This window comes from Chiloscyllium punctatum, chromosome 22 (genome assembly GCF_047496795.1).
Source record: "Chiloscyllium punctatum isolate Juve2018m chromosome 22, sChiPun1.3, whole genome shotgun sequence".
Lineage (NCBI taxonomy): Eukaryota > Metazoa > Chordata > Chondrichthyes > Orectolobiformes > Hemiscylliidae > Chiloscyllium > Chiloscyllium punctatum.
The window spans coordinates 39314502-39333327 of NC_092760.1; the positions used below are offsets into that span (position 1 = coordinate 39314502).

Consider the following 18826-nt stretch of genomic DNA (forward strand, 5'->3'; position numbering starts at 1 on the left):
CTATGTCTTCATGCCATACAGTGCAGTGTATTTACCAACAAAGCCATATCTCAAGTCCACATAAAAGACCTGCAATTGCAAAGTCCTGGTGGTCGTGTAGGCCATTCTATTTGGAAAGCAAAGGTCAGGATTTAGGGTGTGTGTATGCGTGCGTGTCGAGGATCCATATGCCACAATTTACAATGAACAGAACAATGGAACAAAAGATGATTATACTCCTCAACAACAATCTTCTTGCAAAACATTTATGTTAATAAGGTGCTATGAGAAAGGAATGGTAACTCACTGCCAAGTCACTGGTATGCTGAATTTGGATCTTTGAAGCTAGTTACACCATCCGTAGTTCAGTAAAAATGTGTATTTTTAGGAAAAGGCTTTCAGCTTATGGAAATTGTTTCTTTTGCTGTGGAGGGTGCAAATTTTGAATTTCACCATCACTTGTTTACTGCACATTCCCATAGTATTGATGATTTCAACAAATTAACTTACAGTAAACAACACGCTACAGACAGTAATTCCTCTGAATGGATACAAGCGCACTCCATGATTTATAGACAGAAAGAAGTTTTTCTTTCAAGTACCTGCCATTGACTCTGACGCTAAAGTCACAGAACCTAGATTCCTAGCTAGGCATCTCAGAGATCTGTTTTTTGCCATGAACATGTCACTGAATAAAAGAAATGTGCTGCAAATTATTATATTTCTCTGCTCTGAAGGCTAGCACAATATTAAGATTTACAACACTGATTCACTCTGAATCACTGCAGCTATACAGGGCAAATGATATCCATTTGCTCAGAATAGAGGGCATAGTTGCAGGTTTCACAAGTGCTTTCATTAAGTCCATAGCTATCACAGCTAGAAATAGTTACCATTCCTTTAATGTTTGAATGGTGTCTAACCACAGACAACTTTGAATGCAACTTAAAAATATGATGCACTAAACCTTCATATTGTTCTCATTATGCATTAGTCTGCGTTTTTATTGGGAGGGATGTATGAGAGGAATTATAACCCTGTCTGTTTGACATTCAAACTGATTTTCCAGTGCATTTTCATTATCTTCTATTTTATCCAGCTCTCCTCTTAAACACTTTTGAGATTCTTCTTTAATTAAGGAGATTGGGTCCAGTCACATAATAGGGTTTCAACTCCCATTATTACTGTGGAAAGTTCAAATTGGCATAAGGCAATATGGATTAGTGAAATGAATGTGTGGCTCAAAGACTGCTGTGGGAGTGGCACACTAGCACCAGTCCTAGGGCAAGTGTGATCTGGGCAAAAGTGAGGACTGCAGATGCTGGAGATCAGAGTCAAGATTAGAGGGGTGCTGGAAAAGCACAGCAGGTCAAGCAGCATCTGAGGAGCAGGAAAATCGATGTTTTGGGCAAAAGCCCTTCATCAGGAATTTTGCCCGATATGTTGACTTTCCTGCTCTTCAGATGCTGCCTGACCTGCTGTGCTTTTCCAGCAACACTCTAATCTTGATAAGTGTGATCTGGACCAATGGGACAGTCTGCACTGGAATCAAACTGGCACCATGTTCTTTTCTAAAAGATAACTACGGAAGTAGAAATGAATTTAAACTAAGATTCTCAAAGTCACAAATAAAAAAACAAAATTGCTGGAAAAGCTCAGCAGGTCTGCAGCATCTGTGGAGATATATCAGAATTAACGTTTCAGGTCCAGTGACCCTTCCTCAGAACTCTCAAAGTCAGAGGGGCAAAGTTGGCCTGGATGAGGAGTTTATACAATGTTTTTAGGATTGTTTCTTAGAATGGTATATTTTGGAGTCAACCAGAAAGCAGGCTACACTTGACCTGGTATTGTGTAACAAGATAGGATTGATTACGAGTGTCTGCTGACACCCACCAACTGATGGTAAATTCCAACTGCACATTCCATCTCTGATTTTGTTTTTAAATTCACATGTGCAATATAAAGTCAGTTTTCAAATGTTTTTTTAAACACTACTTTATTTACTTTTTTCCTCTTTATATGTTTTTACTATATTCTTTTAATTTTTAAAGGTTTGTTAGTTTTTTCAATCATTCTTTATTTTAATTTGTTTCTGAGATTTCTCTGCTATATCTCTGTTCCTTGGTATCAGCAAACATTAATGATCTCATAATTAGGGGGCCCAAAGTAGCAGCAACCATAATATTAAAGAATTTTATATTTAGTCTAGAGAGAGGAGTAAGTCAGTAAAAAAAAATAAGAAGTTTATATAAGTTAATGTAAAAAGAGATGGCTAAAGCAAATTGGCAAATCATGTTAAAATATAGATGAATAGAGATGTAATGGCAAACATTTAAGGTGGTATTTCAGAGAATGTGGGAATAAGTAAATTTCAGTTTAAAAATTCCAAGTGACTCACAATCTGTGATTAATTACAGTATAAAACTAAAAGAATAAGCATATAATTGTATGATAATTGGGCAGGATGTAAAAAAAACAAAGAAGGATTAAAAAAGAGAAAATAAGAATACAAGAGAAAGCTAGCCAATAAAATAAAAAGATAAGCGTTCCTATAAATGTTTGGATGACTCCTAGGTTATTCAGTTTTCTCATGTTGCTGATTTGTGCAAAGTTAAGGGAGAAGTAGATGGCATCCACATTGTAGTCCAGGATCAAACTTTCAAGCAAACCATTTGTCTTATTGGAAAGAAAGAAATTCCTCTCACTTAGTCGTCAAATAGAATGTAACAGTTACAAAGGATCCTAACAAATTTTCACTATTGCCACAAACCATAATGACCTCCTCTACCCAGCTCTAATTACTCTGCATGGTTTCTCCCGGAACACACAACTTCAATGTTTATGTTGCATTCTCAGGGAGGAAGTTTGAAAAAACATCCAGACAAATATTTCCTTTCCTAAACCACTGCAGAAAAGCCACACGACACAATCTTTGTGCATCTGACCAATATGTTGTCTTCTAACAGCCAACTGTTGCTCTCGACATATACTGTCATCAGAATCTACTTGCATATGCTGACTGGCTTACAGAGACAGAGAATGGAATTTGACATGTTTAATCCTGGAAGACAACATGGATGCCAACTATTTCTCCCTTAATTTTGTAGAAATCAGTAAAATGAGAGCTATGTACAGCCCAGGAGTTATCCAAAATGACTGAACTCCCAGTTTTAAAAATACTGACTGTATATGCAGGAGAACACAGCTCTGAATAATCCTCCAAAGACCTCTAGTTTCAGCTTGAAAGTTGATTGAGACAGTAAAGTTGAGTTGCTCTGATAATTACAGATTGAACTTTTCAAGATGGCAAAATTCATCCAAAACTTCCTCAGTAAAGGTCTCATTCAGAGACTTATAAGATTTGTGATACTGATAAACAGACGTTAATGGCCGTTATTAATATCTGATTTTCCCATAGTTTATTACGCTTGCTGTTTTACTCTTCATTACTCTATTTTGTTCTCCACCTTTGTTAAGAAGTCAATAACAGAACGATAATAGGGAAACAGATACTGCTCAATAATATCCTTCTATGAGCAGCATTAAAGATAGGTTGAAGGCCAGATAGGCTCTCACATTGACAATTGTGAACTGGCAATTTATAATTTCCACAACAGAGAAAAAGGCCAAAGATGCAGGTGAGAATGAAGTGAAAGTATTCCAAGTACCCATTAGAACTCTAATGGTTCAGTTCAGCCAGTATGTCCAGTTTCTTATGCAAGATTTATTTGGGTGTATGTAACTTGGACGAAATTATATTTAACGGGACATAGATGCCAGGAATTCCTAAACCCATGCTCCCTGTTTTTGAGGTATTGAGAATTTAAGACCATAAGACATAGGAGTGAAAGTAAGGCCATTCGGCCATTCACGTCCACTCTGCCATTCAATCATGGCTGATGGGCATTTCCACGCCACTTACCCACACTCTCCCCATAGCCCTTAATTCCTTGCAAGATTAAGAATTTATCAATCTCTGCCTCAAAGACATTTAATGTCCCAGCCTCCATTGCACTCCATGGCAATGAATTCCACAGGCCCACCACTCTCTGGCTGAAGAAATGTCTCCTTATTGGTGTTTTAAATTGACCCCTTCTAATTCTAAGGCTGTGCCCACGGGTCCTAGTATCCCCACCTGATGGAAACAAATTCCCAGCGTCCACCCTTTCTAAGCCATGCATTATCTTGTAACTTTCTATGAGATCTTCTCTCAACCTTCTAAACTCTAATGAATACAAGCCCAGGATCCTCAGCGTTCATCATATGTCAGGCCTACCATTCCAGGAATCATGTGTGTCTCCGCTGGACACGCTCCATGCCAGTATGTCTTTCCTGAGGTGTGAGGCTCAAAACTGGACACAGTATTCTAAATGGGGCCTAACCAGAGCTTCATAAAGTCTCAGTAACACATTGCTGCTTTGACATTCCAACCCTCTTGAGATAAATGACAACCTTACATTTGTTTTCTTTACCATGGACTCAACCTGCAAGTCAACCTTTAAAGAATCCTGGGCTAGCACTCTCAGATCCTTTTGTACTTTGGCTTTATGAATTTTCTCACCATTTAGAAAATTTCTGATGCTGTATTCACATTTCTGCATTAGTATGAATGCTTATCACTGTTAACTCACCTAATAGTTACTATGCATTAGCTTAAGCAATGTGTATTGGCAGGGTGAATCCATTTTCAAAATATGCATTGAGACCTTTGCCACATCAGCACTGACCAGAACCTTATTTTGAGCTGCCCTTTAAGGCCTTTACTTTCTGAAAAAAATGGCTTTGTTTTGCAGTCGTGATGCAACTTCTGGAATCTGCACATGTGCAGTGTAGTGTCCAGAGTTGATAGCAATGTTCCACTCAGCGTGAAGCATTGAAACCCCCTGCCCATCGATGGCAACCAAGTAAATTACTGAACTGAAGGAAAGTTACCTTTTTATGCCATTATTCCTTCTGTACAAATTAAACCATGTTGCATGAGGTGTAACTGGGGCTTTCACAATGCACTAACTGCATAACTAATAAAAACATCTCTGGCCTTGGAAAGTCAATTGTGGAACATCAAATTTCTCCACGATGAAACACTTTTAAAACATACATATTTTAAGATTTTGTCTATGATATTTCCGATTCTAGCTTAATCCCATTTCTCAAACATTTATTTCAATTTCTATAAAATTCCATTTTTAAAACTGAAAAACATTGTGTGGTTTTCTGAGTACCTGTCTCTGTTCATCGTCAAATAGAGTAAACAACCAGCACAGACACAGGACATCTGGAGATTCCCTTGACTTGGTTCCAGATTCAAATTGACATTTGAAAAGGGGAAATCCACACATGAGAGAGCACTACATCTTTATAGACAGTTTTCTTTGGTTCCATATGTATGTTGACCAGATTGGAATGTATCTTGGTATCATCATTCTCAACTTTTTAATTGCATCTCATTTGTCGCCCATTTGACCAACATCCAATGCTAAGTAAACTGAAACTTACATAAAATAAATAATGGGAAGACCACGTCTTTAGTTGCTTCCTCAGATGATAGCCCTAGCCATCTGTTCCATCTCTCTCTGGCAAATATATACCACTTTCAACCTCAACATCAACCTCTGACTTTTTAGTGAGCTTCCTACCACATAACTCCTCCATCACCACCACCTTCTACCACCACCTCCTCCATCGCCACCTTCCTCCATCCTTCCACCACCATGACAATGGTCACCTCCACCCCACCTAAGCTTATCTGGTAAAGAAAATTTTACCAATGCTTTTGTTACCTCTGGACATGACTATTTCTCTCTTTTCCAGGCCAGCCTTGCATCTTCTATCCACCACAAACCTGAGCTTGTCCAAAGTTTTGCTGCCTGAATGCTAATTTGCACCAAGTCCCAATTACCTATCACCTTGTGAACCAACGTACATTGAATTCCAATCTAGCAACCCTTCTCATCCTATTTCAAGTATCTCAGTGGTCTTGCCCTTCTCATGTCTGTAACCTCCTTCAGCCCACAAACCTCCCACTTTACAACACTCTCTCAACTTTGGCCTCTTGAACTTCTCTGATTTTAATTCTTCCACTTGCTGAGCTACCACACTCTAGAATTCCTTCACTTAGCCTGCCAAGTTCTCTACTCTGGCTCCCCCTTAAAATTTGCCTTTTTTAGTCATCTGTCCTTGAATCTCCTTTTGTGACTGTGTGCCAAATGTTTGATAGTACTACTGTGAAACACTTTGGGATATTTGACTGCATCAAAGATACAGTATAAATGCAAGTCTTCATGTCAGATTTCTGCAATATTTTAACATTCCCAGTCAGTATTTCTATAATAAACATCTGGGACAGTAGAAACAGATTAAGTGAGTATTTACAGTTGAGTGAATGGCCATCAAATCCTGTTTTGAATTAGTCGAACTGTTTCTCATGAAATCTTCATACAGAAAATCGTATACGTCCTTCACTGCATTCTCCACCTGATGAAATCAATTATATTCAAATGTTAGCCACCTCACAGATCTCATTGGCAACAATGTGAACATGTGTACTTGATTTTGTTGATATTTCCTCCCTGTACTCACCTCCCCCTCCCTTCCCTGGCGGTGGGTAATGGAATGTGCCCAAGTGCTCCACCTAATGTGCTCTGAATGGATTTGTTTTTCTGTACTTGAGCACTTACGTAGACCAGATGTTCTGTTTAAATCTATTCCACAGTTTAAAGACATTTATAAAGAATACCAGTAAAAATAGTTATGTTTGCTTTTGTCACAACAACAGCATGCATCTTTCATGCCTAGAACTTAATTCAAATTACACAGACTCCACTTTCAACTTATATCCTTACATGTAGACCTTGTGTTGGGGGAGGGTGGGACTGGAACAAGGAGAATGCTTTGACATTTAGGAATGTCAATGAGGAACCTCCTTTACTGCACCTCCTGTAGAAGCTCTCTCTGCATCATAAGCAATGCTGCCCACACGTTTGCTCTCATTTATTGTAAGCAATTAGCTATTTTTAGCCTTTAATGTCAAGATGTTTGGGATATCTAGATTTTACACCTCCCAGCCAAGTGTTGTATAAGTAAAGCTCACTTGACTCTAACGCTTTAGTAACCTATTCCAATTTGGAATCAGCGGTCTCCATTGGAAGATTTTTCATGACCAGACCTCTTAGTTGCCAGATCAGATCCTCCTGTGCCATGGTCAAGCATAATGCTATTTTTCAAGCTCAAGTCATCTGCATTATTACAAAGGAAACTTGGTCAAGAATTACACAGTAATTACCCTGAAAAATAGGATGATGTTGCTTGCTCCATTTTGCTGATGACAAGAGAAATTGCTGAATGTAATATCCACTTTCTGACAACACTGTGTGTCTACCTACACCTTCAGGACTTTGAGTCATGTTCATAAGATTCATTACCACTTTTCTAAGAAAGGAATGGGTGACAATTGCTGGTTTAATCAGTGATACCTTCCTCCTGTGAAAGAAACACAAAAATTGTAGAGAGGAATTGTACAGAAGGGAATCCTTTTCAAAAGTATATAGTCTGATGAGAAAGGTGGAACAGAAAGACTTGCTTACATTTTCCAGTCTTGAACTAGGGAACAACCCTTCTTTACATTGCACAAATCCTGAACAGATCTTCTGGAAGCAGCCATCATATTTTCTTTAAACTTGGCTAGCAGTTAGGATTGAATCTGGCACTAGAATTAACTCAGAAAAGAGTTGGCAAAACAAAGTGGATGACAAAGTAAATGTTTGAGGAGCAAATGATGTCTGGGACAGCACATGGAACAATACTCCAGTTGTGAAACAGGGAAATGGGAAAAGGTTGACTTACTTCCTAAGGCCATCAGTTCTGTCAGAGTGTTAAGGCTGAAAAAGGCCTCTTTTGCTTTCCAGGTTCAAATGACTGCTCTCATTTGAAGGTAATGTGGGTGTTGCCTAAGAAGCACTTGTAGACTATATAATGCTGGTGTTCACTTCTCAGTTATGCACTGATCGAATAGGACCCTTCTGATATTCGTATAAGCCATTATGGCTGGAGAACTGGATAGAAATGTGGGTATCATCAGTCATCATTTTGCTTCTGAAAATCAGGAATTGACAGCCCCATTATTTTGTTTTTACTATTTGGTGAGAAAGGAAATTAAGTTTCCTTTCTCTTGTGTAAAACATTGGGAACCTATTGATCCTGCTCATATCCTCTGCACAAAACTGGATGAAGCTTGACATAAAATCTGGCAGCTATAGTTAGCTAAATGATTAAAATTGGTGCCATGTTATGTTGCATGTTGTCTGCAGATCCTTCTAAAGCAGATGTAATAGCTATATTGCCTCTGGGCGCAGTGACCTCCTTTTGTGGCCAAGTAGACATGTCCATCCCTTTAAGCATAATGCATCTCTAATCAACAGTTCTAGGCTGTATAGTTTTGATACTATCTGGCATCTCTGGTAGGCTGAGCTGTATGGCTCCTTTTACTAAGCTAGGGGAGTTCAAAAAGTAAAATTAACTGTGGACAATGACAGTAGTAACACAACACACCATGGCTCCCTTCAAAAACCTGACAATCAAGGAGCTGACTCAGTTGCAATGTCTGCTTCATGTGAACATAGAACAATACAGCGCAGTACAGGCCCTGTGAAACCGATGTGAAGCCCATCTAACCTTCCCTATTCCAATATCATCCATATATTTATCCAATGACCATTTAAATCTCCTTAAAGTTGGTTAGTCTACTACTGTTGCAGGCAGGGCACTCCATGCCCTCACTACTGAATTGTAGGAACATGTTGCACACGCGCTGCAGGAAGACTGGAATTTAGTAATTTGGATTCATAAGAAACAAAGACTTGACAAAAAACACCTTGCAGCCAATGAAACTCTTTAGAAGTGTTGTAATAATGTAATGTAGGATTAATTATTCAATGAGCAAAGCAGCCTAATAATTTAATTACAATACTGCACAGTTTTCTCAATCTTTACATGGGATATACACTTTCTTAACTCTGCTGTCCTCCTACCAGAGTCATTCTCTAATTTTCCAGCAATCTCAAGGCTCCATTCCTGCTATTAACTTTGTGCAGGCTCCGGTCCTATGTTCACAGCTTTATAAATACTCTGCATTGATCAACATCATCCATTCTCAACATTTTTATTTCTGAAATAAAATCAAGAGCAGTTGAGTGAATCTATCCTCACAAGTTATAGTCTTTATCACAGAATCACCTTGTTGCTCCTCTACTCATAGAGGCTGAGATCATGGTATCAGTACTGGTTCCAGATTAGATGTCACTCACTAGGTTAGCAATATTAATCCTGGATCTACACTGATCTCAGTTGTGATATCTGTAATGAATTTGGATGTGTATGGTTAGGAGACCAGTACATATACACAACTAGTACATGACTGTCAATCAGAACCATTAAAAGGAATATTAATTCTGGTCGAGGCCAACATGTATAGCAGTAATTCTCCTGGAAGTGTACCTGTTTTAATTAATAGAAGATCAGTACCACCCCTGGAGCTATAATGCAGTGAGTATCAGGACTGATCTTGGACATGCACTTGTATCAACATTGGGGTTATCTGGTATAACTTGAATATGTACAGAGATCGATAACGGGGGTATCAATGCTGCTCATGCCCTGGTACTGACGTCAATAGCAGAAAATTTTAGTATTGATTCTAGACCTGCAGTAGGTCAACCACCTTCAGCCAAAAGTGGCAAGTGGATGATCCAATTCAGCCTCCCCTTGATTTCCCAGCATCTCAGATGTCAGTCTTCAACTAATTTGATTCACTTCACATGGTACAGAAATGGCTGGAGGCACTGGATACTGCAAAGAATTTGGCACTGGCAACATTCCAGCGGTAGCAATATAGATCTCTGCTCCAGAACCAGCTGTGCCTCAAACGGAGCTGTTCCAATAAAGCTAAGACCTAAAGTGCAGAGGTGAGATGAAAGCGAATGCCCTTGACATCAAGTGTGGCATCAAAGAGCTCTTGCTGAGTGAGTCAATAGAAATCGAGTGAAAATTCTTCACTAGGTTGGAGTCATACTGAGCACAAAGGAAGATCAATGATCTCAGCTCCAGGACCTCACTGCACTAATTCCTCAGGATAATGGTCATACCCAACCATTTTCAGCTGCTGCATAAATAATAAGGGTCAAGGTCCCTTGCCTCCTGTCACCTTTCTGTTGGTGTTGACCACCACTGGCTAGAGTAATGAAATACAGGTCTATGCATATATCCAGCAGATACTAAGGGTCCTGAACTTGGAACTCTATATAACAGCCATCACGCTGTTCATGAAGTTAAAAATCACACAACACCAGGTTATAGTCCAACAGGTTTATTTAGAAGCACTACCTTTCTGAGCGCTGCTCCTTCATATAGCTACTTGATGGAGCAGCACTCTGAAAGCTTGTACTTCCAAAAAACCTGTTGGACTATAACCTGGTGTTGTGTGATTTTTAACTTTGTTCACTCAGTCCAGCACCTGCATCTCCATATCATGGCTGTTCATGAAGACAGCCAGATGTTCATATGCCAGAGACAGTAGAAAAAGAGTTGAAGTCCTCCACTTTTAAGGCAGTGCCCAGTGGCCATGACAATGACTTGTCCATCACTCTAAGTTGTTAATTTTTGACACTGTGTGTCCTTTCTTGCCTGGGAATGAATGATGCCTGGTAAGGTGGTGTCAGACAGTTCTCCAAGTGTCAGCGACCTGGGACATTGTTTCCTCAGCCAACTGTAGAGCTGTCAAAGTGATGTGCTCACCAGATTATGCTTCTAAATCTAGTTAAGCAAAGTTCCATCGGGTCTGTCTGTTTCTGACCTGAAAGAGGTCGAAGGAAGCTAGTATGCCGACGCTACCTCTGAGGGGTCTGTGGTTTCTTCCTCAGAAGGGGAGGAGAAGATAGTTTGAGGGGCCAGTCTCTTGAAGGCAGAGACTATGCATGTTCCACCAGTGCTTGCTGGAGAGAAAAGAGAGAATGCATTGCAACAAACAGTAGAAGCTCATGTTAAGAGTACATTCCTAGTGGCCGTAATGAGACAGCAGCATACCATGGGCAATGGTTCTTATTTGGTTGCCATGACATGCAGTTTGAGCATTACAACAGGCATGGTTGTGGTCCTCACCAGCTAGAGGAAGGGTCCTCTCATCCTATCAGAATCTTGGCTCTTTTGGGTCTATAGTGGGCAGTTTACTCCTGAAATAAGAGATTGAGTGAGATGAAAGTGGTTTGACCAGCTGTTAGTGCTGGCGTAGGTGGGGAAAAGGGTTCGAGAGAGTGAGTTGGTGGCATTGATGGTTAGCAGTATGGATGGCGTTAGGTGGGTGAGAGCAGGTGAGGGAAGATAGTGCATGCAACAGTGGGAGGGATAGAGTATGAGCCGAGGCATATAGGTGGGTACGGTAGCAGAGATAGACTCAGTGTGGGGTACAGAGAGAAGAGGATAGCACTTATCCTCATAGAGCTGAGAAGGTCATTGACCTTCTTGTGGCAGTGCCGCACGTTCCTCCAGACACCAGGTGGCAGCCAGCCCTCAGACCAGAATCTGGGGCTGTCGTCTCCATTGCTAGGCCTGAGGGAACAGAATGGCCTTTTTCTTGCACTATCCATCTGCCAGGACCTCCAGGTCCCTGTCAGCAAAGCTTGGGGCATGGGTGGAGAATTTATTTTTCCTCTGTTCGCCTGGCTTGGGGCAATTCTTCATGTTCAAAAAGCATACACAGCAACCCAATGTGGCATTTTAAATATGTCCCGACTTTGGGACAACACTTGCTTGTGGCAAGAAGGTAGATATGATGAGGAAGGCACACACAGAGGCATGGTGCACATCTAATGCGGTGAGTTTCAGGAACCAGAGTGTGAAATCTCACTAGGGCTCAAGAGGACTAGCCCACCATGAAACTCACTAAAATTGACACTTCACTGATTTTATGGTAAAATTCAACCCTTCACAGCTGTGGATGCCATAAAGCCACAGAAATTAGAGTGCGTGCCTCCCCTAATCCAGTTTTATTGGATGGTCTGCTTGAAGTATCTTCTGTCAGTTTTCACAAAGCAAAACTCAATTTAATCTCTGGTTATTGATGATGGCTTATAGGCCTCAAGGAATTTATTAAGTGAGGCCTTGAGCCAAAGGCTGTGCATTCACATTAGGCTCTATTAGTAATAGGTACTAAGTAAAGGTTCTCTGAACTACACAGGCATAAATCCAAGAATGTCTGCTTCAGATTAATTATTACTGTCTGTGAATCACGTCTGCAATTTTAACAGCACAAACAATGGCTGATCAAGGGTTTAATTAATAGGAGGTGATGTCCTGCAGGGTTGCTGTGAGCAGTTGGCAGTCTGGTATTGCTTGATAACTGCTGTTTTGTTGTATTTAACTGGCTCTAAGACCACTGCTCAGATACATTTTGTGAGGAAATGACATACCCTGAGATCAGTCAGAGGATAGATGAGAAAGTTTCCATGTAATAGCAGATCCTTGTAAATTTCCAATATCTACTCTGGTGAAAACACCATATTATCCATGTCAGAAAAAAAACAGGTTTTAAATATAGTTTTGAGAGTGCAGTGGTTGTAATTAGGTCAGTCAGGTAGACATCATAGAATATGAGTTCCCTGACTGGACCAGATTAATAGCCCCAATCAGGGACCCCTGGCTGACAGATAAAAAAGAGGAGTGTTAGACATTCGACAACCTGAAAGCTGGTTCTGAGGGAGTTGAATTAGTGCCTAGGACTTTCAACGTGTAAATAAAGAATGACTTAGTGATGGGATACCAACTTCTATGCAGTTATTTCAGTGGCAACAAGAGTAAAGCATGTTCCTGAAAAAACTCGCCCACAACTTGTCTTTGAGTTGAGCTAAGTATTTCAGGCTTCATATCGTTATTTGTAGAAGACAGGGCCCAGTGTGTGGAAAGAATGTATTACTTTTAAAAGGCAAATGACACTAGGGCAGATGAAAAGCAACGAGTAATTCTCCTGATTGCAGGTCCACAAGCTGCCTTTACAATTATTAGGAGTCTAACGTCCCCTGATGCTCCAGATATTGAAACCTTTCAAGTGTTGATGGATTGAATTAAGAAATATCATGACCTCAAGCCTCTAATTCGTTTTTACTTGGCAGCAGGGAACTCCATATCCGGATTTTTGACCAGGTTAAGAAGACTGCCAGAAACATGTGTCTTTCGTTTGACCTTTAATAAGATATTGAAAGACCAGTTGGTATGTAGGATTAACGATGTAGCCATGCAAAAGCATCTACTAGCTGAAGCCCTACTAGACTTCAAACAGGCACTATGACTGGCTTTATCATTGGAAAATGCAACAAGTGGAGCATATGAATTACAGGGTATTCCAATGGAAGTAGACACTTGCCAGACTGACTGAGTTTAGGGGAATGTCACTTAACTGAAGGCAATTGCATAGCCTCATTCAGGACATATCCTGAACAGAGGGACTTTAGATCAGCCCATAGCAAAATCCCAAATCAAAGATGAGTCTCGGCCAAACAGTTCAAACTGTCTTTAGGATCCGGGCTGGCAAACCATTGTAGTTGCTGCTGGTGTGCGGACTCAAGACAGAAAAGGAATGCTACTGGATCTATATTGAGTAAGGGAACTTCTAGGCCAGCACCTGAAAAGTCCACCTACATTTGGCTTGGAACAGTTAAAATACTTAGCCACATCCAAATCAGAACTAATCAAAATAAACGTCTGGCTAAATAGTCATCTGGTTCTAATGGAGGTTGATACCGAAGTAGCCGTTTCAGTGATGGCACAACTGGGCTTTAACAAAATTCACTCTGGAGTTCAATCTTCAGTTTGTACAATGGTGAGAAGCTACAACAGGGAGCCTTTACAGATTAAGGGAATGTCTTCAGTTCCGGTTTCTAATGAGAAGTAGCTGGTTCAGTTACCACTGATTGATTGTAGTAAGAGGCTCAAGCCCAATCTTGATGGTGCGAAATTGTTTGAGAGAGATTCATTGAAATTGGCTCAACACTTTTCAATTAGAAAACGGTTGCCTTTGTGATATCTTAATTAAATGCCCAGAAGTCTTTCAAGAAAGGCTAAGGATTATCAAAGGAGCCCAGACCACCTTGCATGTTGACAAGGAAGCAATTCCATAATTCTGCAAGGCCCATCCACAGCAATTAAGTAGAGGCAGAAATCAGAAGGCTGGAAAGCAAAGGAATCATCAAAGTAATTGTGGAATGGACAGCACCAATCGTACTGATTTTGAAGTCGAATGGGTCAGCTCGCCATTGTGGGGATTTTAAACAAATGGTAAACTGCTTTTTGCAGCTGGATAAATACCCAATTCCCTCACATAAAGGATTTATATACAAAGCTGGCAGGGGAGCTGTCCTTCACGAAGCTGGACATAAGCCAAGCATACTTGCAATTGTGGTTAGATTAGGACTCCCAGAAGTATGGTAGAATTAATACCTGTAGACATTTGTATCAATATATGAGACTGCCATTTGTGGCAACGTCAGCTGTATAAATTTTCAATGGACGATGGAGAACATTTTGCGAGGTCAGCAAAGTTACCAGGTCACCAGTTACCTAGGTGACATACTAATAACAGGGAAGACCAACAATGAGCACTTAGAGCACTTGGATGTAGTCCTTAGACGTTTCTCCCAGGCAGGCATATGCCATAGAGGGGAAACGTGTGTTCCAGGCATCACAAGTGACCAACTTGGTTTACAAAGTCACAGGACCGGGTTACACCCATTGGAAGATAAAGTGAGAGTGACCAAAGGTGCCTCAGCTCCCATGTGCGTACCAGAGCTTAGGTCTTTCCTTGACTGGTGAATTATTATGGAAAGTTCATACATAACCTGGCCTCCATCCTGGCACCTTTACATTAACTGTTTCAAAAAAGGTCAGCCTTTGAAGTGGTTCCGTAGCCAAGACATAGCTTTCAGGGACGTAAATTCTCTAAGATGGTGGCACACTATGATCCCAAGTGAGATCTAGTATTGACATTCAATGCCTCCCATATGACATCGGGATAGTATTACTGCATAAATGGCTCAACGGCGAGGAACGCATAATAGTGTATGCATCCAGGACTTCAGCTAATGCAGAGTGTAAATACGTCCTGATAGAGAAGAAAGATTCGGCACTCATATTTGGAATCAGGATGTCCTACCAATACCTTTACCATTGTAACTTTGTAATAATAATGGATTACCAATCCCTACTAGGCCTACTTAAAGAGATTAAGGTAGTGTTGCCCATAGCTTCAGACTGAATTCAGCGGTGGGCTCTAATACTAAGTGCGTATAATTATAAGTTGGAACAGCGTGAACTAGCAAACATGGATGCACTGAGCTGCATCACACTGATAGACACACCGCCAATGATACCGCCACTTCCAGGAGTCTGTGTATTACAAACGTTGCGCGCAGTTTTTTTATCGTCATGTTTATGAATGAACTCCATACGTGTCCAACCACTTTGAGTGGGTATCTACAATGACTAAGAACATTGATGTCTTAATTAAATACCCAGAATGGTTTTAAATTTTCTGGACACACGTCCAGTCATGGCTGACAATATCAGACTTTGGATGCAGAAAGATCCAGTCCTAGCAAAAACTGAAACAGCTGGGGGTGATGGGGGAAACAAAAGGGCCATCACAAACAGACCTTTGGCCCCAGAGAGACCAGATCACAGTAGAGGACGGCATCTTATTATGGGGAGCAAGAGTGATTGTCCCAAGCAAAGGTTGCCACAAGATATTGGCTGAACTCCACCAGGGTCATCCTGGGGTCTCCAAAATTAATATGTTGGCAAGAAGGTATGTCTGATGGCTAGGCTTGGATGCAGACATAGCCATATTAGTGGGGCAACCCAGAGTGCCAGCACAGACATGAATTACCAGGAGCAGCTATTCCAGATTCATGGGAATGGCTGGGTAAACCCTGGACTTGATTACACTTTGACTATACAGATCTGTTCTTGGGTTCAACATTCTTAGGCATTGTAGATGCCCACTCAAAGTGGTTGGATATGCAAGGAGTTCATTCATCAAACATGGGGAATGACAATAGAAAAACTGCGCACAACTTTTGTAATACACAAACCCCCAGAAGTATTGGTCACACACAGCAGGCCATCATTTACTAGCAGGGAATTCTAGTATTTCCTAAAGTTTAATGGGATGGCATGGAACTGTCCATATAAGTCAAGTGGGACTCAACTTACAAAGACAGCACCAGAGCATCTATCATCCAATGGTCTGGCAGAAAGAACAGTCCAACCTTTGAAGGCAGGCTTGAAGAAACTGCTTACAGCTTTGCTGGATACCAAACTATCCCAGTTCCTATTTGATTATTGGACCATCCCTCATGCAACAACAGAGAAAGATCCAGCAGAGATGCGAATCACAAGAAGACTCCGCATCAGGTTAAATTTGATCTTCCCGGACCCAAGCTGTAGGGTGAAATGGCATCAGAAATGCAAGTGCCCGACGCCAGACTCTGCCAATTGAGAGAAACAGTTTACTAAAGGGAACAAAGTTTGGTGTAGGAACCAAGGGAATGGCCCTGCATGGTTAAGAGTCTTGGTCAACGTGAGGTCAGGTCCAGTGACGTAAGAAGTTCAGGTAGGAGCAACAATCCTGAACAAGCACAAGGATCATATGAAAGCCGCAAACCTGCAAACGGTGTGGGAGCAAATTGTGCCCACTCCTCGGAACCGTTGGAAAGGCTGTCTGAACCCGTGGACTCTCTCTTTCTGCTGAGCATTAAAAAGATGTCTGAATCTGGGATTGATTCGGCAGATCATGCCACATTGATGCCTTTGCCACCGGAAGAAGAAAGTGAATTTCTCCCAAGACGCTCTGGGTGTAAGAGGAGAGCTCCTGTGTGTTACACGCTGCCCATTACAAAGGCAGAGTCAGAGGATATCTAACCTGGTGTTAAAACACCCCAGGTAGAGTGATAAGAAAAAGATCCAGCCTATATCCTCGGACTCAGAGGAGGAGTGATATGGTGATTGTAGTGAGATCAGGCGAGCTGGACCTCACAGAATATGAACCCCCTGATTGGGGCTGATAATCTAATCCAAACAGGGAGCTCTGGCTGAGAGATAAAGAGAGAATCAGCGATTCTGAGACTAGCTCTGAAGGATCTAGACCAGCAACAAGGACTTTCCAAGTGCAAGTAAAGGGTGACTTGGTGATGGGAAAATTTTTTTTGTGGCGTTACTTCAGAGAAATTGAGATATTTGTTGACAATTTATCTATATTAGCGTGATGCAGTGGCTTTTCAAGAGTTTATTATAAAAAGGCTTAGGTGCACTGAAGAGGGTTATAATTGTAAGGATGGGACTAGAAATCTATTTGTCTATCATGATTGGTATAATTGGGTATTTCTAGTCCCATCTTAATTTTTACCCTCTTCAGTGCATTTAATCTGTTTTATAATATGAACTGCACACAGTACTGTACTCTTAAGTGTGGCCTAATTGATATGCATTTAGCAACACTTTTCTATTCTTTTAATTATCTCTTTCTAAAGAACTCCCAGTAGTTGTTTTATTCCCTGTATAGAAACAGGCCACTCAGCCCAATCAATCCAGACTGGCTATAATAGTCCATACAAGCCTCTTCCCATTTTGCCTTATTTGAATTTATCATTATAACCCTCTATTTCCTTCTCCCTAAATGCTTGTTCAGCTTCCCTTTAAATGTATCTCTACAATTCACTTCAATCAATTTCAGTAGTTGCAAATTCTACATTGTCCCCACTCTTTGGATAAACAAGTTTCTTCTGAACTTTTTCCTGGATTTCTTGGTGCCTATGCCATATTGTTGGCCTCCAGTTATACTCTTTAACAAAGAAAAAAACGTTTTCTCAGTATGCATTCTATTAAAACCCACTTTTCATAATTCTAAAGGCCTCTATTAGATCACAAAATATTTTATTCCTCTTTTAGTTTGATTAATCTATTTAATTTTTTTCAATCTTAACTGTCCGACTTTTATTCTGCCTGTACAGGATTTTACAACTTGCTTTATGTTTCTTGGCAATTTCATTTCATATTTCCTCTTTGCCATCCTAATTCCTCTTTGACTGATTTCCTATTTGTTGCTTATTCTCCCTTATCATGCTGTTCCCTGTTGTCCATGTACTTGGTGTATTCTTTCCTTATCTTCAATTTTTCTGTTATGTCTTCATTTATCCATGGTTTCTCATTAAGTTTTAGCTTATTACTGCTTTTCAGCAAAATATGATTTTCCTTAATTCTACTGAACGTCGCTTTAAACATTTCCCTTTAGTGTTCCATGTATGTTGTCAAATATTATTGTGCATTTTATTTTCCCAAAATCCTATTTCCAGTCAGCAACTCAAATCAACTTTTCTACAATCCATTACCTTGGTCTCTCTCATGTTCCTATTCTTCATGATTTTTACCTTAAAGCATATGGTTCCAAAGATCTAGAGGTCCCCTAATATATTTAAATATTTCTTCCTCCATCTAATACCAATGGGTGATTAATAGATTACTGTTACAAGTGTGATCAATCCATCATCTTTCCTCTTTATCCACGTAGATTCCATTTCTGTCTTACTCGTGGTTGTCACTTCCTGTGTGACCATTATAAGGTTAGCTATCCCACCTCCTTTATTCCTTAGGTAATGTTTTCTGAATATATTATGCCCTGCAATGTTTAATTCCCAGTGCTAATTTTTTTTGAAGTCACGCCTCACTAATCCCACCTATATCTGATTCCAATTAATGTATAGTTGGCTCCAGTTCCCCTGTTTTATTGTGGATAATAATAATAAGCCACCTT

The 18826-nt window shown here is 40.4% G+C and overlaps 1 protein-coding gene across 1 annotated transcript in view; it reads right to left on the reverse strand.

Moving 5' to 3' along the window:
• Nucleotides 1-18826, reverse strand: part of LOC140493533 (tetraspanin-32-like) — a 78053-nt gene that overhangs the window by 12904 nt on the left and 46323 nt on the right. Inside the window, exon 5 of the mRNA XM_072592073.1 lies at nucleotides 6352-6453. Coding sequence (XP_072448174.1) covers nucleotides 6352-6453 — 102 coding nt within the window. The remainder of the gene's footprint in view (nucleotides 1-6351; nucleotides 6454-18826) is intronic.